The sequence below is a fragment of the Pleurodeles waltl genome, chromosome 6 (assembly GCF_031143425.1).
Source record: "Pleurodeles waltl isolate 20211129_DDA chromosome 6, aPleWal1.hap1.20221129, whole genome shotgun sequence".
Taxonomy (NCBI): Eukaryota; Metazoa; Chordata; class Amphibia; order Caudata; family Salamandridae; genus Pleurodeles; species Pleurodeles waltl.
The window spans coordinates 824,953,599-824,978,035 of record NC_090445.1 but is presented as its reverse complement, the minus strand read 5'-3'; the positions used below and the strand labels follow the sequence as shown (position 1 = coordinate 824,978,035).

At 44.4% G+C, this 24,437-nt stretch overlaps 1 protein-coding gene across 4 annotated transcripts in view; it reads right to left on the bottom strand.

Moving 5' to 3' along the window:
• Positions 1–24,437, bottom strand: part of NT5C2 (5'-nucleotidase, cytosolic II) — a 338,739-nt gene that overhangs the window by 250,960 nt on the left and 63,342 nt on the right. For all 4 annotated transcript variants that reach the window (XM_069239484.1, XM_069239485.1, XM_069239486.1 and 1 more), the window contains exon 2: positions 15,396–15,517. In XM_069239484.1, coding sequence (XP_069095585.1) covers positions 15,396–15,496 — 101 coding nt within the window. In that variant the 5' untranslated portion in view covers positions 15,497–15,517. The remainder of the gene's footprint in view (positions 1–15,395; positions 15,518–24,437) is intronic.

Sequence of the window (24,437 nt, the reverse complement as noted above, 5' to 3'; positions counted from 1 at the left end):
AAATCACATGTGCTTTGGCTTAATCTGCAGAGTGTATCCCAATAAGATGTTAAGAGTCAAAACGAGGGCTCTAGCATTTCTTGTTATGCCTGTTCTACATCATGCCAGTATTTGCCTATGCAACCACACTCTCAAGCCAGATGAAGAAAATCTGCTTCCATCTTGTTGCATCTCTGGCACCTATTGGTCTCCTTCAACCAATATCTGTACATTCTGCACGGTGTGTAATAAACCCTGTGCAGGAATTTATTATGGATAAAATGCAAAGGCGACTGCTAGACGGGACCTGCCCAGTATGGGCGCAACATTCCCTTCAAATGTCATCTGACCGTTCCATCCCCAGTTCAGCCTGCCATCTCTGTCGAACCTCTAGGGTACTGCCAGGTGTTTCTGTTTGTATAGTGTAGTATAGCATAGATATCAGTTGCTTTGGCACCCGTGCTTGTATCAGTGTATGTAACGCATTCAGCATAGGGGGGCTCATACAGGAACCCCGGAGTTCCTGCTCACATGTTAAGGCAGAGTCTGGAATAGAGAAATACATACCGGGCAAAGGGGGGAGAGGTGAGGTTCAGCGAAAAACTGCTCTCTAGTTTTGAATGTGCATTTACATATAGATGTGTTGTATTTTAATCTGTCCAACAGTCCCTTACATGCGGTTTCTCGTGTGACTGGGAGAAAAGGGAAGTGGAGAGTGAGCACAAGAGGGAGTACAGCATGGGCTTGTCTGTGTATCATGCCAAGGCTTTCCATGCGACTCTGGTGCATGCCAGTGTGGAATCCCTAAAGCCTGGGAACTGGGGCGATGCTCCCAAGTATGATATTGTGGGAATGGGAGCCATATATCTCTTTTCTACAGCAAGATGTGGCATATACAGGTCAGGCTTAAACCAATATATCGCAAAGTGGGTCTGGGCACATTGGTGATATAATTTGAAGTTCAGCGCTTCTAGGCCACCCTGTGAAAATGGGAGAGTGAGAGTTTCCCAGATTACTCTGGGTTGTTTTCCCGCCCATGCCAGCCTAACCATCTGCGTGCACAGTGTGGTGAAAAAAGCAGGCCTGGTAGATATGGTACACTGAGTAATAAGAATTACTTTAGGGAGTACAATCCTCTTTACTAGGCTTATACGGCCTGCCAGTGATAAAGGTAGGGATAGCCATTTTGTCACCTTGTCTGTTATTTCTGTTACAGCCCTGCCAAAATTCACTTTGAGTGTTTCAGTTTTGTCTGTTGTAACCCTAATGCCTAGGTATCTGATTTCCACTGGACACCACTGCAATAGATAGTCCATTTAAACATGGTTCGCCTGTGGCGTCCACGGGCAGATACAGGATTTCCTCCAATTTATTTGTACACCCAATAGCCCACCAAAATAGATGAGCTCTCGTAGAATGGGGCTTAGACTTTGTTTTGGTTCCTCCAGATATATTGCGATGTCATACACATACAGAGATATGAGACAGTGTTTCGATGGGTATTGTGGTAGGCTAGTGTATACGAGCGTATATAGGAACAGAGACAAAGATGTGGTGTGCGGGTCTTATGGTATAGTTTTTATTCTCTGTTTCGTTTTCACAGGGTATTCACTTTGTTCGGTATTTATAATTTTCTGGTTATACTCTGTTCTTCCTCCTCTAATTATTTTCTTCTTTCTTCCTTAGGTTTTCTCTCCGGTCTGTCCTGATGGTGGGAAGTGCGGCCTCTCATTCGGGTTCCTTCCAAAGCCACGACCCTCCGGGGTCGTGGCGGGGTTCTCGCGTCTCCTGTGGCTCTCCGGCTACCGCCTCCAACGTCTGAGCTTCCCCTCCGCTGAAGGGCTCCTGTGCCTTCGGGTTTGCTGTCTTCGGTGCCAGTGTTCCTGCGGTCGGCGTCTTTTCCGTGGTGTTCCGCGCCTTAGAAGCGCCGTCCGTCGTCTTTTCAACCACCGTAACCAGGAAGTTGACGCTGCTGCCGCAGCGTAGCATGCCCTCGTTGCTAGGGGAACGTAACGCCGTATTGAGGGAACCGGCGGAATGATGGCGGATCCGAGGTAGGAAAGACGCGGTCTCCGAGACCCGTCTACAGGTATCAAACAACATAGTCCCGGTGTCGCTGTCTCAGCTTGGCTGCCAACGGTTCAACAGCTAGCTCAAATAGAATTGGCGACAGTGGACACCCCTGCCTTGTGCCCCTAGATATAATGATTAGTTCCATGTGTGATCAATTTATGCGCACCCTGGTCATGGGCTCGGAATTTAAAAGGGCTACCCTTCTTGAGAATCTTTCCGGGATCCCCATCCTCCGGAGCACCGCCATCAAATAGTCCCACTCAAAGGAATCAAACGCATTAATAGCCTCAAGAAATATTGCTCCTGCGTCTAGTATTGGATCAATGTCATTTATCAGTGAAAATAGTGTACCCAAATTGTGCGAGGTAGATCTTCCTGGAAAAAACCCAGATTGGTCCGGTCGAATCAGGAAGGGGATAGTAGATAGAGGCGACTGGCCAGTACTTTGGCCAAAATTTTAACACTGCAGTTTATAAGTGACATGGGCCTATAAGAGTCACATTCTTCTTGCTGTTTCCCAGGCTTTAGCAGGGCAAGTATCAGCGCCTCCCTCATGGTTGGTGGGAGTATACCTGCCTCCTTGGATACACCCTGACCACAACAGGGATCAGTAAGTCAACGTCAACGTATACCTTAGAAAATTCAGCATGGAGGCCATCGGAGCCAGGGGCTTATTCAGACTGCAGTTGCATAATCGCTTCCCTAATTTCATCGTCGCTGACATCCGCAGCTAGGAACTTACGCTGGGCGTCGCCCCACCAGCCCAGCACTATCTCATCCAGCCATTCATCAAATTCTACCTGCTGCTGCCTGGGCGTGCTATAAAGCTCATCATAGTAGCATGCAAAGGTGCGCTGGATACTTAGGGTGTTGCGGCAAATATGTTCCACGCATGTCTTTATCGCTAGAATGGTGTGTGACATGGAGGACTGATGCGTCATAGTAGCGAGCGTCCGCCCTGGCCTCTCCCCTTCACCATATGCTCAGGCTCTCACATAACTACACCTATGTAGCAACTTCCTCTCCGTCCCTCTTTGTATTCAGATAATGTATCTCTCAAACTAGTTAGCGCATCAGGAGAGGTTGCAGTCGCCGGTTACGACTCAAGCCGAGTCAGCTTGGATTCCATCCTTTAAAGGTCTGCACAGAGCACGCAAAGTACTCCGCAACTTTTTTGAATGTGCACCCTCTTATTGTTACCTTAAAGGTCTCCCACACTAAACCAGTATACAGAGCCAATATTTCTTCAAATGAAATCTTCGATTTCCTGCTTTACCTACCCCGAAACAGAGCATCTAGTAAACCCTCAGGGTGCAGTCGCCAGTAGGCTCCACTGCCAATACCTGCATGCCAATTCAAGACCAATAGCACTGGAGAGTGATCAGAGTATGCAGGACCAGCTATTATGTACCCCAGAATAGAACGTACCCTCTCGGGCTTTGCGGTTAAACATTCTCCATGGGTCAATCAGGGAGTCGTCTGTTATGTTGTCTATGAGGTGTTTGGCAGTGGTGTAGTGTGTGGTGGATGATGGGCCTGATCTGTCTTGCGCATCTTTAATGCTACATTGAAATCTCCACCCCAGGTCACCATGCCTCAGCCAATGTCCACTATGAGACCCCAAACTTTATCAAAAAAGGCTGGATCAACTGTATTCGGCCTATAACAATTGGCTATAATTACAGAGCGAGACCCAAGATTGCCCCCAAATAAAGGTGTAGCGTCTGTGTTCTTTGTTAATAGCACCGTGGGAGCAAAAGGGAACCCCCTTGCACATAATTGTGATGGTGCCTCAAGCACAGGAAGAGTAGGTAGAGTACTGCCTATGTGTGCCCCATTTCACTGCAAATGCTGGTTTCTGAGATGGTGTGAAATGCATCTCTTCCAGTAGTGCTATGTGTATGTTATGTCTTTCAAGGTAGGCTAAGATATGTCTGCATTTCCTAGGGTCCCCCAGGCCGCGTATGTTCCATGTCAAGCATCTAAATGTCTCACAGGGGTGGGTATGATTTGTGCCGGCTATGTGTCAGTTATTTATGTATGCCATTTATCTAATATCATGTTAAATGATCACTTGCTCCATCATTGTGCCGATGCATACACTTCACTCGTGCTGCTTGTATATTAAGAATAAAACATAAAAACTCATACACTTTCCCCTGTCCCACCCACCTCCCACCCTGACCGCCCAATTCCGCCATGTATATGTAATCCCTACCTTACCGTCAACCTTCCATATCAAATTAACACAGTAAGTTTAAGAAACACAAGTAGGGTTACCTGTGGGGGCTTCCAAGTGCCAGACTGAGACACCCTAATTTGCATAAGGGGTACCTGGGCTCAGTTGGTAACATCAGTAGATTGCTCATAACTGAGCATTATGTAGCGCCATTTCAGTCTTTCGCGGCCTGCAGCTCAGGATATCGCAAGTGTACGTATGCAACCCAGCAGTGAGGCCTCATAACCACCGTCAGTCTATGTCCAAGGTAGGCGATACTGGCCTAGGTCGCGTTTCTTTGGAACCTTTTTTGTGGGTGTCCATATCCATGTTTCATAAGAAGTCCCCACCTCCAAACACATTTTAGAGATGGAATTCCTTATGTCACCCTCACTCCTCATTTAGTAGTAACAAAATAAAAAAGGATGGTATTTTCTTGATTGTGCTACTAACTATTATCAGTAAAGAGGTGTGGGAGTCCAACTGAGTGTGCAAATATTCTTCTACAACAATAATTAAATCTGTGAATACCATACCACCAGATTTTGTAACTACACTAACAACTCACTGCACACATGCAGACAAAGATAATTGTAGCAGCTCTGGAAAAATGCATTTGGAGGGTGCAGTGCATGTAGCCTCCTCCTTTTAGTTCAAGACTAGATCATTTGTAATGTGAAAAATGAATCACCTTGGAATGAAGCTTGACAGGTTTAGCCTCGAATCAGAGTATTAGTGAAGAAATTTAAGTTCTTCAAAATACAGCAAATGGTCTGATATGTAGTACCTGCTAACAGGATTACACCATACCCAAGCATGCAAGCTACTTGAGCTCCTGGTGAAGCTTTAAAATCTAATTAGATCGTCTAAAGAAACTATAACTAAACACGGATTACTTGTTGTACAGACAGACACTTCTCTCCTCCTTGCTTCCAAAGAAACACCATAGACTTTGCTAGCCTTTGTTATCTAAACAGCATTGTTCTAAATGTAGAAATGTGAGGGGCCGATAAAGGTTACAATACTTACACAAGAGAAGCAATACAAGTTTGTTCTCCTCAGTGAGATGAAACATAATTTAGCAGTGATACATGGACCTTACATTAACCAGTGAATACAAAAGTAACAGAGCAAAACCATTACATTATTTGTGATACAGTACTTAGAAAGTCACTCTCAAATACATCCATTCCCTCCCCTTTCATAACCATTAAGTACTTTAAAGTCAGCCCCCAAACACTGGTCCTTTTCCAACCACAGCTACTGGCTCCTTCTTCAGTTATTACCCTTGATGGTATCCTGTACTCGCAGTCAACCTACCACAAAACCCATGGTTCTGGGGCATTTAAACCTCACTCTAAACAAACACTTAGCAATTACTTTATTTTCCAACAAACCTTTGATGGTATACCGTGTATGAACCGCCCCCTCCCCCCACACACACACTAACTCAAACCTCTCTTTAAAAATTTGCATAGTTTTTCCTCCCGCTCCTAAAACCGACCTGCCCTTCCTGTCCATTGTGTCCAATACTCTGCCATCTTCACCACATTTCCAAAAATATTAATCCCTGTACTTAAACCTCTAAACCCATCATGAGATTAGACTGATCTGTACACAACCCTCAAACCATGAAACCATTTGCCCTCATCTCCAGTAGCATGTTATGCCTGACCCCACTCTTGAAGCACTTCCATAAATCAGGTACCGCCCCATAATATTTTAAGTCTGCAGTGGCTTGATCACCGATTTAAAAAAAAAAATCTGAAAAGAAATAAAATAAAATAACAAACACACTGACCAGCCTTCCCTTAAGGCCAGGTCTCTCAACACTCCATCTCAAAAACATTGTATCCAGTGAAAGGGTAAGGCTTAAAGACTTGAGACCAAGCTCAAATATGTTTTGGGTGTGAGTGTACTATACCTGATCATTAATTACGCAAGTCTTGAATAACACAGAGAGAGTGAGAGGGAACCTGAATCCATGAACCAAGAACCAGAGAGAGAGTGGACAGAGAAGAAAGAATGACAGTGCAATGCCTGCTAAACGTGGTGCTCAGAAACACTGACTTGTTAATGACTATTGATGGATCAGCTGGTTAACTGTTGAACTCTAAGCTCTATCACCCGCCCTCCTACTACCCTGAGCTGACTGACTATTCAACCTCACTACTATGAGAGTCAAGTGCAGTAAGAGTTGCTTTTAGCCTAGTTTGTAGAGTCATAGTGGGAAGGGCCCCGGACATGAATGAATAAATGAATGGTGTCCTTATAAAGCCCATTGCCACTCCCAAAGGAGCATCCTGACGCTGAGTGGAAACAAGTATGACTATGTAGCACTCAGTGACCTACGAGGGGTGTAAATCAGAGAATGAGTGTATAGCACAATGCACTGGGGATCTCATGTCTTAAGCTGCTTTCTAAAAATGGCTTCTGATTCACTGAGTCTCAACTGCCTGGGTAAATAGTTACAAGCCTTTGTACCAAGGACTGCAAAGTATTTTCCAGCTGTGTATTAAGTCTAAACGTAGGAGGCTTAAGGAGATTGGCATGTGATGACCTCGGCATCCGTGACGTGTAGTGGGTGAATCTGGTAATTAAATATTCTGGCCCTAATGCTCTATAAGCTCTGAAAGTGAGTTTAAGAATTTTGAAGAGGGCCCTTTTACGCACAGGCAGCCAGTGTAAAGCTTCCAAAGCTGCTGACACAGAGGAACATTGGGGGAGTTTCAATATCAATCTGGCAACAGAGTGTTGTACCACCTGTAGTTTCTAAATAGTTTGTTTTGATGGACCTGCATACAAACTATTACAGTAGTCTAATTTGGACGCCATTAAAGCACTGTCTTTCTTGCCGCTAATGGAAGGTAGTCAAAAGAACTTTGTTAATGATTTTATTAGACAAACACGTTCCAGCCACTGCAAGTGCTTGTGGGTGGAATGACGGAAGCGTCAAATTTTACTCCAAGATTTTTTACAACCTTGACCACGACTGGTGGTGGGGGTGTGAAATTGGGCCATCATAAAGCATTTGACTTCCCGAGCAGCATAATCTCAGTTTTATTGGTGTAGCATTTTAAGTGATTAAGTTGCATCCACCGGATGACTTCAGTTAGGCAGTTTTTAAAATTCTTCTCTAAGTAAAAGAAAATGTATTCAACGACGAGATCAGTTGTGTATCATCGGCATAGGATGTAATTTCAATGCCAAAAGAGGAGATCAAAGAAATCAAGGGGGCCTTGTAAATATTAAATAATGCACAGCTGAGTGAGGAGCCCCGTGGTACCCCTGAAGTAGCCGTCTTTTCGGGGGATTAAAAAAAGGTCCTAACATGACAGCTTGTCTACGATCTGAGAGTAAGGAAGGATTTGATCCAGGACAGTGCTAGATGAGAGGTGCCACAGTTCCTAAAGCGTTGCAGCAAGATGTCATGGGAGATGGTATTGAATGCTGCTGATAAATCCAACAAAATCAGCACTGTATTTTTACCAGCATCCACGGTCAGCTTTAATGTGTCTGCAACTTCCAACAGAGCAGACTCTGTAGAGTGACTGGATGGAAACCAGACTGCTACGTATGGAGGATAAAAGCCTCCTCAAGGAACGTACTTAATTGGTCATTTACCAATTGTTCAATGACCTTGCTCAAAGCAGGGAGAAGTGATATAGAATAGAGATTTGAAAGAGTTGTAGGATCAAACAATTGTTTTTTTTCTGAAGTGGTTAGACCACTGCTAATTTCCAGTCATTAGGGACCTCAGCAGTAGCAACTGAAGTGTTAAAGATTTCATTGACCACAGGATTGACGCAGTCAACCACTCCATGAAGCCATTCAGAAGAGGGGCAGGGATCATGAGGGAAACCTTATTTTCAAGAGAGTATAGCCTGTTGTGACTGAAGTAAAGTGATTTTCTGTAAAGTTGTCAATGTCACTGCTGTCAGGTGGGTGTTCCCCACTGCGCCTATTTTTAAATAGGAGATGGTTCTCCTGTTGAATTGTAATTATTTTTTCATCAAAAATGAGGATATTTGATTGGATGCGTTTTGCAAAGGTGGAATGTCTCACGGGTAACAGGAGGATATTTCTGCAGAAGAAGCTTGCCTGCTAGTAGTGACATCTGCATTGAGTCTGCAGTCTTAGGAGAGGCAAGCAGCTTCTCATGGACAAAGGCGTAATGAAGGTGAGATGCAAGATCAGACATCCACAAGACCAAAACAGTGGATTAAGTGGGAGAGAGCTGCCCAGCAGCACAGGAGCTACCTAAGTGGCCTGTCTCCGCTACCGTTCAAGGCCTCCATACACAGCATCAACAAGGCAGGATGAACACAGAACTCAAAACAGCCTATCTAACCTCAGTCAGAAGAGTGGGGAGAAAGCCATTAGCAACTGCACAGGTAGTAATTCAGTGTCTAGAGGTTCCTCTTCTTTCAACTTCTAAATTACTTTTTAATTGCTTTTATAAGCAACCAACAGTTCAGCACAAACACAGCAGTTGCCAACAAACATAATAAAATGGCATTCAAGATTTGATGTAGTGTACAATAAATAGGAGCTTTTACAGCTTAAAATTCAGCATTAGTACTGCACAAAATATAAGGTAGGTACAAAGGACTGAAAATGTTTCCACCACTTCCACCTTATCTTTTTAAGTTTTCCCAGCAGCCACGATTCTTATACACTGATTCTTCTGTCACAGCTTACTGGTCCATATCTCGGAACCATTCCACCAACATAGGGGCACTAGCAGCCCCACAGTGGCAGGCTAGGTCTCTTTTCGCCACCAGGTTTCCAGTTATAAGTAACATCGTACCTTCCAGCTGGTATCCCCAAAATAATATTGTTGAGACTTATTCACCCGGATGCCAATCACTTCCCGCAGTTTACTGTGAATCTGAGACCAATACAATAGAATCACAGGGCAATCCCAAATCATATGCATAAATGTGCTCATGACACATAACATCTTGTACATTTGGGAGTGCGCGTCTCTCAATTGGAGAGAGCCTGTTTGGGGTATAGTATACACTGTGAAAGTATTTAAACTGAATTAGTTTCAATTTGTTCAAAATTGTTAATTTCTGGCGGCCAATCTCTGCATCTAGCAAGTCATTGTCGTTAATAGCGCCCAAAGCCCTGGTCCATTTTGCCCTGGGAGATGTTAAAGGACCAGGAGTGTTCATAATAAGGGTGCAGGATATACTATATTTGCCCATTTTAAAGATTTCCTCTAGGGTCATTTTAGATTATCTGGGATTTTTAATGTATATGTCTTAATTGCAAAAGTGGGAAAATGGGACCTATGTAGATCGTATTCAGTATTTACGTCAGCATGGGATTTCAGATTTGTTAATATACCAATTCTGTTCCATGCTGAATATCCGGTATCCAATCACCGGACTAGAGTTTTGTTTCTTTGATCCGTTTCTCTCCCAGGTTGTCCAATTAAGCGCATTATACTAACTTTTGATAGATAACCTCGTAATCAGGGGAAGAGAATCAACTGGTTTCCTACCATACAGCTGTGCCAACCAACCTTATTTTTCCAAAAAGTACAACTCCATTCTAATGGCTGGACTGTTGCACAAATACAATGGTGAGATAGCTCAGGGGGAAGGGCAGCAGAACCCAGGAGGGAAAATTGTGTGAACATACAAAGAGTACATCTAATCAAGTCACTGAAGTTGTCTGGTTATAATGAGGATACACTCACTGTGGAAAACAACACTACGCTGGATGGGGTTGGCATCAAAGGCACTACAATGTATGAGTAACCGGGATGGTTCTATGGATCCTGTGATTTGATACCGGTAAATGTTTTTCAACTACTTTGATTGTATTTTTAGAAAATCAATAAAAACCCAACTTTAAAAAATGGCTGGAATGGTCCTTTTTCCAAACAACCAACCATTTTTGGTGATAATTTGGATAGCCCAGTAGTATAGTCAAATATCAGGGATGCTCAACCCACACTCGTACAGCAACTGAATATATTTGATTGAGGCCACCCTTGGATGGCCCTCTACCCAAAGAAAGGATATCAAAGCAGATTGTGGTGTTTTAAAAAAGGGGTGAGGCAATGAAAGGGTAGTTTTGTAAAATACAGAGAAACTGCATGAGGGATATCATTTTATATAAAGTGCTTCTGCTCATTATATAAGAGGCAGTTTCCCCAAGGCATCTATTTGAAGCTTCAACTTAATTAAGAGTGGTGTAATATCTAAAATTCCAACTTTCCTCAGGGCCCCTTGAAATATATTTGTCCAAGTACTTTAAAATGTCATTGTGTGATTTTAAGGTTGGAAAAATATGAGATGCTTATGTCATCCTCCTCGTCAAATGAACCAAAATGGTTTCATGCCAATTTACTTGGAGCCTTGAAGCTCCATATACACCTTAATCATGTTTTTCTAGGGAAAGAGAGGTGAGGTCTCTGCATATACAAAAGGACATCAGCTTCACAAACAACTATACAGTCTTTCATTTCTCCTCCCCAGTGGATGTCTCAAATTTGTGTGTCAATGCTACTTCAGATCGCTTAGGGTTTCATAAGTAAGGCAAAAAAAGAGTGGAGGGCAGTGGCCATCTCACTGTCCGTCCCTCTCTCTAATGAAAAGGAACGTGAAAGTGAACAGAATACAGTAACTCCATACATTTACTGAATCTAGGGCCGAAATATTCTTATAGAGGAACAGCAACAAGACCAAATCCAATGCTATTTTGAACTCCACTAGGACCAGTCTTGTAGGCCTCGCTATATTAACCACATTGGCTAGGACAGCATGTAGTCTCCTAATGCAGTTTATGGTCCATCTATGATGTAAAAAAAACATTTTGATCCTACCCTAAGAGTAATCAAATTATTTTAGACACCCTAATTCCCAGGACCTTAGCTATAATTTTTCCTTCAATGTTCATCAGAGATACAGGCCAATACGAAGCACATTCTGTGATGGGCTTCCCGGTTTGAGGCTTACTACAATTTTGGTACCCTGCAAATCATAAGGCCATGTGTTAGACTTTAGGACGTCCTGAAACATGGCTCCCAATGGCCCCACTAGCTTACTGGAATAAAAATAAAAAAAATACTCCATCAGGAACCCATTTGGGCCCAAAGGCTTCCCAGATGACATCAGTGGTATAACCTCCAGTATCTCATCTTTATATATCAGGCAGTCTAGCTTTTCCCTATTGATCAGTCAGAGCACAGCTTAGCTACTGGCAAGTCTTGTATTATTGGGTTTTCACTTTCTGCCTCTGGGTTTGGAACTGTTCAATATAATGACTCAAAATAAGTTGCAAAGGTCTCTGGTATATTGGCTGCACCAGTGATCAGACCCTTAAATGAATCTCTAATCTCTGCAATTATCCTAAGCTTTACTTGCGATTTGCACGTGCCCATCTTAACTCCCTCCTCAAAAAGTCTATTTTGTAAAGTTGTCAGGCTACATTTAGCTGCCTTAAGTAAATAGTCTCAACGATATGCTCATGCTACATCTAGCTGCCCCTGAAGTTTTTTTAACAGCACTCTGACAGTATTAATAATTCAGATCACGATCAATGCTTCCAGGCATTTAATCTCCCCATCACTATACCTATCCCTGCAGTACTCTACTGTGTATGCGATTATGTTACCCTGAACTGTCACTTTCAGGGCATGCCATACAGTTGTATCCGAGGAGAAAGGATGTATTTGAATCCAGATATCCCATGATTCCTTTGTGTAGCTTTTTGAAAATTGCTCATCTATTAACCACCAGGAATTTAGTCGTCATTGTCCCAGTTCACCCCTTAGGGGCCCTAAAGTACCCACCACAAGGGAGTGGTCAGAAAGGCATCTGGGTAGTATTTGTGAGCTTAGAATCCCTACAAGGTTTACTGCAGGAATAAAAAGTAGTCCAACCAGGTGTGCACCCACCTGACATCACTCAACCCCAGCAAGGTAGTACATTGTGGAAGAACAGTCTGTTGCAGGATGGGTCCCATACTTCTACTGAATTATAATCCTCCCCGTGATTAATTTTCCCATAGGGAGATCTAGGACGAGATCAGACAGAGCTTGCAAGGTGCTCTCTACCATGGTTGGGGGGAAACATACACACAGAGGTCCAGAGGCTGCCCTCCTGACTACCCAAAACTATTAAAAATCAACCCAGGGAAATCATGTTTGACCTCCGTCACAGTGAAAGGAAAGGTTCAGTGCATCAGGATAGCCACCCCCAGGGAACCCCTCATGAAGCCCGACTGATATATACAGAAGAAAACACTGTGGCCCAAGAAGTTGCATTGGATACCCAATAAATATGCTGGATGTAGAAGGAGTAGGCTTGGAGCTTGTTTCTTAGCATAGTGTAAGATAGCACCTCTTTTAGCATTATTATTAAGGACAGTGAAGTTCCATAAGGTAATTTTATTGTTGCTGTGATTTTTCATGATCGAAGTCTCAAAACCTTTCTAGATACCTTAGCTCGTCCAGACTCCTACTTGCACACATATGGAAAAACAGACCCAGCAGTCAAGCCTTCTTCTGTATCGCTCCTAAAGCGTGGAACGACCTTACGCTACACTTAGGAGTCTTTCTTGAAATCCGCACAATTTGAAGTCCTGGCTGTTCAATTAGACCCAGTAGGCACTATGTGTGGGTAGTCTCACATGTGCTCAGCGCAGGAAACCCTCCTGGGAGATAATGTGCTCCACAAATCTACATACCATAAGTTAGTTATATTTTCTACTTACTTTAGCTTCAGCCATTCCCTTCAAACACTGCCTGCAAACCCCAAATACCCTAAACCATCACCCAATTGTGATATATATTTTGTTGTGGAAAAGAGATCAGGTCACTACTGTGGCTTGCCCCTTGAGTCTCCCTCTAGCTGCTGTGCCCACAAAGGTCTACTTGCTTCTGCCCCACCCATGTACTCTCAGGTGAATCAAAGAAGTGAGACCTGACCTGGTGCAACAATAAGTTTAGAAACGTATAACAGCATATACTGACGTTGTAGCACTCACATTTTCTGTTTCACTCTTGAAAAGACTTATGCTGCTGATGCACCATAGCAGTTTAATCAGGGGGGGGAAAAACAATCAGAAGGAGAGTACCTCAGTTTCTTCTTCTCCATCGCCAATATGAAGATCAAATCAAGGTCAACATAATTCAGATTTTTTCCAATCAAAAATCTAAAAGGGTTCGGGGGAGGTTTGAAAATGCGGGGGCTTGGGAGTCAGTGATCGGTGGGCCCATTCCAGAAAAAAAGAGGAGGACAAGTTTTTCTCAGGTAGCTACGAGTAAATCAATTGAGCAGGAGCAGTTTAGATTAGGGGCTTTCTTTACCCTCAGAGATTCTCACCAACTACAAGTTGTTCCTCCTGGAACTACTTTCTGCCTCCTCTACCCTACATCATAATTGACCGGATGTTTCCTGGATCTTTCTAAATTTCATTGAGAGTATGGGGAGTTCCACTTCCACTGGGGAAATGTGAGTATCCACTTTTTTGGTCCAATATGCTAGATTCTGGACATCTTGGCCTAATAGGGCCACCTCAATACCACTCCCTTCCCATACCTGATCTTGCCCTTTGGAGTCTTTTGAATAGTTTGAATCGCCTCCAGGATCTTTTCAGGGGTCACTAGTTCCGATGGAGAGCTAGGCTGGGCCTAAATGTTCAACCTGCGTCAAGGATTATCTGGTGAACTTGTCAATTTTGCCCCGGGGCCCAGGACTTTATCCTTACCTATCATTGGCAATGGGGAGAAATGGAGGAGGTGGAGAGAAATTGAGTCATTGGGGCACCGTAGCAGAAGAGCAGGGGAGGATGAGAGAAGAGAAAAGATGGCACCATTGGGGCATCACAATTTAGGTAATAGGAATAAGTGGCTTACTGTTCTGTGTGAGCCCTTTTCATCTCTCTCCTCTAACTATTAATGCAGTCCACCTGCAAGGGTCTTGCTTCCCCAAATCGTACCCCTAGTACTGTTGCCATAAGGTTTGGGCTCTTCAATCTGGTGGACTGACTGGGGAAAACGTGGGAGGGTCTCTGAGTGACTCTGCTAGTCCAGAGCAACTCTCCGCTGCCACCCAAAAGGTACTTCGTAACACCTCTGTACAGCTTCTAAAGAGAGTCGCTCAAGGTCATCACCATCCTGGAGTCAGGTGAGGGTTTTATTTAAGCCACCTGCTTGAAACTGCTGCACTGCCATATCTGCTGAGCGAGCCGCACAGGCCACTCTTCCATTTGCCCTGCTCACCAAACTTTGTCAATAACAAGCTGACTCAGCCCAAAAAGCATTCATTTCTCACCTAATGCTATTGGCTGCTTTGGTGTTTCCTTCCACCTCCACTCAAAGGACTGCATTGAGTTGCTGGAGGGACTACTTTACTAATCAGCCCTCTCCGTCTGCTTCTGCTGGCTCTCTCCTCTGTGTTTCACTTTAAGATACTAAGGCTGCATGAGTTAACAAATTAAACCCAGAGCTGTTGCCTTTGCCAATGCTCGCTATTTAATGGAAATAGTAAATGTTTTGACCTAGAGACATAAAGGGGGTTATTACAACTTTGGAGGAGGTGTTATTCCGTCCCAAAAGTGACGGGAAAGTGACGGATATACCACCAGGCGTATTACGAGTTCCATAGGATATAATGGACTCGTAATACGGCTGGTGGCATATCCGTCACTTTACCGTCACTTTTGGGACGGATTAACACCACCTCCAAAGTTGTAATAACCCCCAAAGTTCCTCTGACCGTGAAATACCTAGACAGTGGCATGAGGAACAAAATGTAATCCCGTGAATAAAGGTATAGAAGAGTAGATCCCTGGACTCCTAGGATAGGATCAGGAAAATGTGAAAATGTATTGCAAGATTACAAGGAGTAGAAGAGCAAAAGGTAATTTTAGTTAACTGCATTTATGGGAACCCATATATTGTATTGATGAGAAGATGTACATTCGGTTTGATTTTGTTCCAAAATCATGCCTGAACTGGAAGATATAGGATCTGTGGAAACTTGATAGGGAACACATGCTTTCAACTGTATTCAATAAAATTGATGTTGACCCTAATGATACAGTGACTGAAAACGACAACAAGATGTTAAGACACATTAGGAGGCTATCTGAAAATATTTACCTATGGTAAGCTTCACGTCTGTATTTTTTTAAAGCATGTCCATCCATGTTAGCAGGGAGGTCTGCATGGTTCTGAAGTCGGTCACTCCACGAAGTTGTCATTTTCAAATGAGTAAATTATATCTGCAGAAGAAAAATACTTGGTCACATCTGCTGAAAATACATTCTCAAGATCATGTTCAAGTGCATGGTCGTTTGTTACATATGGAGTACGTCATGAAATTAGACTAGAAATCAGAAGCTCCAATAATAAAAATGGTCGATCATTATTTTCCTGATACCTTTCAGACAAGGGTGGCCAGACAATATTGCTACCAATTAAAATTTAAAGCCAAAGTTGAAGAAAAAAAAAAAACACAAAATGTTCCTGAAAAAATTAAGCAGGCTGCCTGCTCCCGGTGAATACAAACTGTCAGAAAAGATTGGTATTATATTTTAAACTTGGGTGGTATGGTCAATAACAGCTGAATACTAGCAAAACATCAAAAGCTACTGAGTTCAGTAACAGTGCAAAGATGTATTAATGAAATGCTGATCTTAAGGTGATTAATGCAATTAGGTAGCTACGCATTTTCAACACCCTACTCAAATACTATGTAAAGACTCCTTATGCCCAGTTAATAGTTGCACAAAGATCACTCTGAAACTGAGCAACTAACATGAGGGATAAAAATAAAAAGGTTTGGCAGACAAATGTGATAGAGCACCCTCTTTGCCCAACTGACAGTCTGCTAGCAGCACTTAGAAATCAGTAGAGTGTCAGTTTTCCCTCAACAGAGCCAACAGGGCTCACTTGGTGGAAAGCTAACTCCAAAGGCTCAACCAATTAGGAGCAGTCGGAGTAAACCAGGCTGTAGGAAGATGGCTCTTTATATGATATAGCATACAAAGAGTCCAGGGGTTCTCTTACTAGTGGACAGGGGCTTGCTCTAGCAATCCCAAGGTACTCTTTTTAGGGTGGGTTTGCGGACTAACAGCCTTAGGCTTATGAGAGAGGAGGGGGAGACATCTGCAAATACACACAGTCAATAAATGACACATGACTCAAGAAGGAGATGCACACCAATTTACAATTTAAATATGCTTTGGCAACAGAATCAGTTTGATCAGGTAAGTACGTTTTGCAAAGAAAATCTTTACAGTTTTGAAAAGACGACAGTGAAATTTCTGGAAGCTGCAAAGTTATCCTATGGAGGAAAAACAAAAGGTGGTAAACAAGTACAGTACAGCGACTTGCGGGACCAATCTCCTGGACTTAAGGCGAGTATTGAAGGAACAGCAAACAAACAAGGCTCATAGCAGGATAAATCAAGCATAATTTTAACAAGGGATGACATTGTTTGAAGGCTCAAAGTGCAGACAAGGTACTCTGAAAGAATTAATCAACAGCAATCAAAGTTTTAGATAAGGTTCATGTAGCGGCAGTGCTGTACTGCAAAAGCAAGAACTGGCAGCCACAAATTATTTTGCATATATGATTTACTTTTATAAAGATCATTCATGTGATTACCATACACACAAAACAAAGAGTGATACATCTATTTTTGGGGGTTTTCTGAGAAATACACAAAAACGTTTTTCTAGAAAATCGTAGATAATATTTAATACATAGGGATAAAAACCTAGAAATACAAAGACAGGCAATGTGTTTGCATTGGAAATCGGAAGTTGTTGCTCCTCAGGAGGACAGATGTCCTCTGTCACATTCTCATATGCCTTAAGGCAACAAACTAAGCACAGCTTGAGGACCTTATTGAAGGTTGGATATGATATCACTCTGGAATTGTTTTCAGTTCTCCTAGAGACAAAGAAGTATACTCCCCGATGGGTAAAAGTCCGATTTGAAACATCAAGAGCTCTCACATCCGAGACTCTACGACACAACAACATTGCCAATTTTGCTGACAACTCCTTACAGGAGAGGTATTCATTTTGTTGCCATTACTGGAAAAGATGCAGAACAATGTTCAAATCCCACACATTGGAAGATTTGGGTTCTGATGGCAGGGCTCGGTGCGTATCCCTTAAAAATGTACCCACCTGCGGGTGCTCCCCCACAGAAAGACCCTGAATTGGGAGATGTCCCTCCGAGCTAGCCGATCCATAAGAGTTAACCATGCGATAAGCCCTACCCTGGGAAGCCAAAGAGGCCAGATCGTTCAGGATGGAGACATCATCGCACCCAACCTCCGATCCTCTTTGTGTTGAATACACCAACACACCCTCTCTTTGACTATGCAGATTTATATCGTTTAGAGGTCCCTTCTGCCCACGATGCTGCCAGGAATCTTTCAGCGTTTTGTGAAAGTCCTAGGACTTTCCATCTCCACTGGTAATCCTCCAAGCCACGAGAGCAAGACGGCCTTGGAGGACTAGTGGGTAGTTGTGACCTAGGGGATCCCGAAGAATAGCTGGAGCATGGGGAAGAAGGATTGGAAAACCCCAAGAAACTGGAAACCAAACTTGAGATCTCCAAACCGGTGTGATAACGACCACTTGTGCTCACTGCCTCCGAACCTTGGTCACTAATCACATGATCATAGCTAACGGAGGGAAGGCATAACCCTTTTCCTTTGACCAGTCCTGAAGAAATGCATCTGCCATCACAGCTTCAGGATCTGGTTTCCAACTGAAGTATCAGGGAATCTGGTAATCCAGACGAGTGGTGAAGAGATCCACTGCAACGGGACCCAATCGAGAATGGAGCATGGAAAAAACTTGAAGATCTAACTGCCACAGACTTGTGTCCGGCCAGTCTCTTGAGCTATTGGTTTGGGGGCCCCTGGGAAGTATTCCGCCGTGACTGATATATTGCTGTTCAGGCAATATGTCCAAAATGTCAAGGTCAGGTGTAGCAGAATTTTGGAACAGAAATAGCCCAAAATATTGATGTAGCGAATCACTGACAGATTATCCATTTTCAACAACACAATAATTCACTCTGTGTTTGGTCCAGCATTGAATCGCATATGACCCGCCGTTAGCTTCAGACAATTAATTTGGAGGAATTGTTCATCCGTTGCCCATATGCCTCCATTGAAGGAGATGCTGCAGCATGCACTCCAACTCTATGATGAGGTCAGGATCGGAGCCGAAAATGGCATGACAGTTCCATGCCTCCATGTGGGACAACCACCAAAGCATTTCGGTCTTTACCTCTTCTGTCAGAGGAACCTGTTCTGACTATTGAAGGTCCTTGCATAGGTGAAAGGCCTTGAGCTTTTGTAGAGCCCTGTAGTGCAGAGGGCCTGGGAATACTGCCTGGCAAGAGGATGACAGAAGTCCCACTATCCGAGCTGGCTGGCGTAAAGAAGTTGATTCTTTGGAAATCATCATTCTCAGTTCCTTGCGAATCCTAAAAAGTTTCAGTTAAGGTACGCTGAGAGTCTTCGTTACGGAATTGATAAAGCAAAGGAAGGTGGTTTGTTGGGAACAAGTTAACAGGGACTTCCGGGTGTTGATAAGGAAGCCCAGACTCTCCAGGATGGAAATCGCGTCGATGTGGAAGAAAAATTGGGATCGTCAGGTATGCATCCTGAAGATCAAGACGCACCATCCAATTGTCGGGCGCAACAGATCCTGAAGAGGATGAATGCTTTCCATCTTGAAATGGCGGTAAATTAAACAGTCATTGAACTCCCTCAGACTGATGACGGGACATTGACCGCCATCTCTTTTCTCCACCACAAATAAAATGCAGGTGTAGCGTGGACGGGGTTATGGCCTTTTTGGTGAGTAAGTCCTGGACTTCTTTGACAAACAAGGCGGCTTGCTCGTGTGTAAAGTTCAGGGAGCGTGGATGTGAAGGTTGAACTGGGGAGGCTTAGAACTCTATTTGGAAACCATGGACTGTTTGGAGAACGCAAGTGGCTGGGGTGAGGGAAACCCAATAGTGTAAAAATTGTGCCAACCTTCCTCCCCCCCCCCCCCCCCCCCCCCATGGGCAAGGAAGAATCCAAAAGAACACTTATCGGGTTGGGAACCCTAGGGATAGCAGCTCCCTCGCTGGCCCCTTCTCATGGGGAAGAAGTTACTGGAGCGTTGCTGTTCTGAGCCTTTGTGGAAGACTTGTCCTCTGGTGGGGTCTTGCATTAAATACAGCCAGCAGAGCGCCGTGTACCGCGACTGGCCCCCATAAAAAGGCGTGCTGAAAAACCTTCTTAATCGAGGACTGGGCCTTATTGAGCAATGTAAAGGAGGCCACAACTCCTTCATGAAGGGATCCCCGAAGACACTCCCTTGCACTACCGGCCCAGTCTGTGTCAAAGCTAGATCCCCTAGTTTAGGGTTTACTTTAATGAGCAGTGACCTGCACCTCTCCGAGAGAGCACAATTAGCATTTCTCGGGAATATAATAGCCTGCTGGACCCACCGGAAAACGTTTCTGGGGACAAAGGGGTACCTGAAGACTTTGCCTGCTCTGCAAGATCCTACAATTTTGTAAGGGGTCTAGTGACACTAATAACCTGTCCTGACATGCTTTCCAGGATCTGTCAATCCCTTTTTAGGATCACGGACAAACTTCTGCAAGAAGGTAGCCTTTTTAGGGCCAGCTTTTGGAGTAGAGGAGACCTGGCAAGGAGGGGTGAGGGCATTCTGCCCTTAACTTAACCCGGATGTCTTTCTCAAGGGGTCTCCTGAGACTGTTAGCCACGTAAGAACCAACTTTGTCAGAGGGGAACCACTTGGAGGACCCAGGATGGGCAAACTCATCCGGGTCCACCATGTCGGAGGGCTTTTGTCTGCCTTGGGAGGATTCTTTGGAACCCGGGGAGCATCTGAAAGGCTGCGATGGGCCCGCTTCTTAAGTGGAGTCCCTGTGGACGTCCAACACGTCCAGGGTTTTAGTGAGTGACTGAGGATTGGGCCGTTCCAAAGACGCTTGTTTGATCCTGTTGATGGCGAATATATCCATCTCTGCTTCAAAACTGCATATGGAGGGCCACTGTGCGGGTTGGTGTATGCCCAGGGGAAGATTAAGAAGAACAGGGCATGTATACGCCTACTATAGAAAGCATTGTTCCAGGGGCTCAATGGCCGAGGCTACGGCGTGATGAATAGAAGCATCTATGGTCTCACAAAATTCGGAATCTATGGGAAGAATCAAAATGGATTACTCTTCCATATAATCTTGATCCTGCATGTCAGCCCCAATAGGACTTGTCTAGAGCAGAGAGGGTAGTGGTAGCAGAATCCCACTATGTCGGAACAACCTGCCAAAAAATGGGCCCAGGGTCCACAAGGAAACAATGACAATTCAGGTAAAAGGCTGCGCAGAGCCCTGGTTTACAGGATGGGTAAGCCAAGGCACTTATTAGTACAGTTAACAGGCTATGATGAGCACAGAATTAGAGGCTGGTTAAACCAAACAATTGTCAATGTGGCAAAGCACAAATAGTCTGGGGTAATCCCAGTGGCCAACTCCCTTTATTTCTGTGGGAACACCACTATACCCCTGGACCTGGCCCCTTTAGTGGTCACATGTGCGAAGCGCAACTGCACAGATGAAGAAGTTTGCCACAAAAGAGGCTTTAAGGATACAGACCCTTGAGGGCGTGTCGCTGTTACAAAATGTATTATACAGCCCCAAAGCGGTGCGTTTTGGGCTTCCGAGGCATTCAGGGAAGGCGTAGTTGCCGGGAAGAGTATCCGGATCTCCTTTAAAGGAGGCGCCAGATTCCCGAGAGACGTTACAACACAATGCCCTCTGCGGGCGAAAAAGCCTCACTGCACTCTTGCGGCCCCAAATAGCAGTTGTCGTGAGCGGTGAGAAATCTCTCCGGTTGAAATGAAATTGGCACGTCTAATGAATGTGAAAAAAATGCAATTGACCACTACACCAGCTCGGCTACTTATGAAGAGAAACAAGGAAGAAAATAATGGAAAACATGTATTTGTTGCATAGCAGGAAAGAAAGAGGAAGTGCCTGAGAGGGAGGCAGAATATACAGACATTTGAAGGGTGTGTTTATTGGCTATTATGTTTGTAGTTTTTTCCTTTGGTGTTATGATAAAGGTGGTTCTTCTCTTTAAACGCTTCTGATCAACTGTTAGACCTGTCGGCTCTTGGAGTGGTTACCCCTGTTCGATATGCTTCTAACCTCCTGTTTTTGATCCTGTGCTGAATTTCTTTTTTGCTGGCTTTTGGACTCTGATCACTTTACCACTCCTGACCAGTGCTAAAGTGCAAGTGCTCTCTGTCTAAATTGGATTGGTGATTGGTTTCCCTATGATTGGCATATCTGATTTACTAGTAAATCCCTAGTAAAGAGCACTATGTGTGCCCAGGGTGCCCAGGGCCTGTAAATCAAATGCTACCAGTGGGCCTGCAGCACTGATTGTGCCACCCACATGAGTAGCCCGGTAAACATGTCCCAGACTTGCCATTGCAGTGTCTGTGTGGGCTGTTTTGCACTGCCAATTCGACCACCCCCAAACCTTCCCTTTTCTGACATGTAAGTCATCCTTAAGGAAGGCCCAAGTCAGTCCCATGGGCAGGGTGCAATGTATTTAAAACGTAGGTCATGTACTGGTGTGTTTTACATGTCCTGATAGTGAAATCTTGCTAAATTCGGTTTTAAATATTGTAAGGCCTATATCTCCCATAGATTAACATGGGATTGCCTTGGAATCTCTTTTAAATGTAATTTCCAATTTGGAACAGAGATATGGAGTTTGGGGCCTCTGAACTCAATTTAAAAATACATCTTTAGGTGAAGTTTTAGAAAGTGGGCATTTTCTTGCTTAACCATTCTGTGCCTCTGCCAGGCTGGTGACTACACGTCTGGGTCAGACTGACAGTTGGGCTGTGTTAGATCTGGCATCCTTGGTGTGGTCTCCCCTAACTTTTTGCCTCTACTTCCCAGGTTGTTGCTGTGTGCTGGACTCTGTTTTTGCTGTTTTTGTTACTCTGGGGACTTTACCACTGCTGACCAGTGCTAAAGTGCAAGTGCTCCTTATGTGAAATTACATGTGTAATTTGCTTTTCCATGATTGCCATTTTTGATTTACTAGTAAAATGCACTAGAGATGCCTAGGGACTGTAAATCAAATGCTCCTTGTGGGCCTGCAACACTGGTTGTGCCACCCACAAGAGTAGCTCTGTAAACATGGCTTAGACCTGCCACTGCAGTGTCTGTTTGTGCAGTTTTAAACTGCCAATTCGACTTGGCATGTGTACCCACTTTCCCTTTTTAGGTCAAACATAGCAGCACGCAATTGCTGCTTTTCTGATGTGTTGGTATGTATCTGGGTTTTTAATCACGCCCATCACTACCACTAGTTCATGGGCTTGCCTTTCAAAAATCCTTTGATGACACTGGTAAATGGTTTACTTTTGTTCCTCCTTTGGGATCGCCCCTGTTACGTGGCTAATTGCACTCTTGCCAATACGTTTGACTGTGAGCGAACTGCTTTTTCTTTTTGTGTGACTCTTCACGCTGATGCTAATGGCAGCAGTGGCACTGTGAATCAGCTAGCTTATGTGAAACTGTTTTACTTTTAATTTTCAATTTATGTGGCAAGAAAAGTCTGAATAGGAGTTCACAATGCTAATAGCTCTAACTTGAGCAAATGTGAGACCCATTGCATTGCAAATGCTTGTTAAACATGTATGGCATCCCTAAGATCAGCCCTAGGCAGCCCCATGGGCAGGGGGCAGGGAAGGTTAAAGGTGGGAAATGTACTGATGTGTTTTACATGTCCCAACAGTGAAATACTGCCAAATTTGGTTTTCAGTGTTGCAAGGCCTATCTCTCTCATAGGTTAATATGGGGGCTGCCTTTAAATATTCTTAAAGTGCCGTTTCCCTTTGAAAGCAGATAGAGATGTGGAGTTTGGGGTCTCTGAATGTACAATTTAAAAATACATATTTTAGTGAAGTTAATTTTTAGGTGGTTAGTTTGAAAATGCCACTTTTAGCAAGTAGGCATTTTCTTGCTTAAACCATTCTGTGACTCTGCTTGTTTGTGGATTCCCTGTCTGGGTCAGACTGATAATTGGGCTGTTTGTGATTCTCCCCCTGACAGTGACACAAAGGGAGCTGGGGTGCAGCCTGCCTATCCTGATGAGCAATCTGAGCTAGAGTGGAGGGAGGAGCAGTCGCTTACACCTGAATGGGTTATGCCTGCCCTCACACAATGCAGTCTCCAAACCCCTGGTGTGTGTCTGGGGCCTTGCCTTGGCAAGGCAGGATCCTGTGAACAACAGAGACTTTCCTTTTAAGTTGGGCAACTTCAAAGGCAGAAAGGAGTATAAGTAGTGGACCCAAAACCCCAGACTTGAGATTTCTCCAAAATTTGCTTCTGGAACCAAGAAGAACCTCTGCCAAGGAGAACAGCTGAAGAGCTATGGAGAAATGCTGCCCTGCCTGTGACTGTGCTTTGTTGGGCTGTCCTGCAGTTGAAATTTCTGCCTGTGAAAGGGAACAAAGACTGGACTTTTTGGGTATATTCCTGCTTGAGAAGAAACCCCAAAGAAACTCCAAGGGCTTGGACTGAGCGTGCCTCCTGTTTTTGGAGCCTCAGGGACAGCAAAGGCTTCACCAACCAGTCTCTCAGCCTACATGCTGTGGACTCTAGCTTGTCAGATGGTGCCATTCCAGTTCCTGGGCCCCAGAGATTGATTATCTGGTAAAATTATGTGAAATGACACCAGACGATGCCAGGCGACTTTGCAAGGAACCCGTGACGCAGCCTGCACCTGAAGCCATGGACCTCGCAGAAATGCGACAACCCCACCGGCATTGCAGGCCCAGCATCACCAATGCCGCAGACGTCTCAAGAACTCGCAAGATTGGAGTGTCGTAGCACCGACGTTCGTGACACCCGACTCGTCGCAGCCCCTGTGAACCTGTGATGTGATCGCAACCCCATGAGGTCGTCCTGCAGCATCATGATTTCGACAGACTTTGACTTTGCCAGAGGTGCCCAGGGACCGACTCCTCGAAACCGACGCCACCTCACCTTCACTGCTCCACAGCAAGGCCCAGTCACCTCTTTGAGATGCCTCCATTCCGTCGCCTCGCAGCACCGGAAATGACGCTG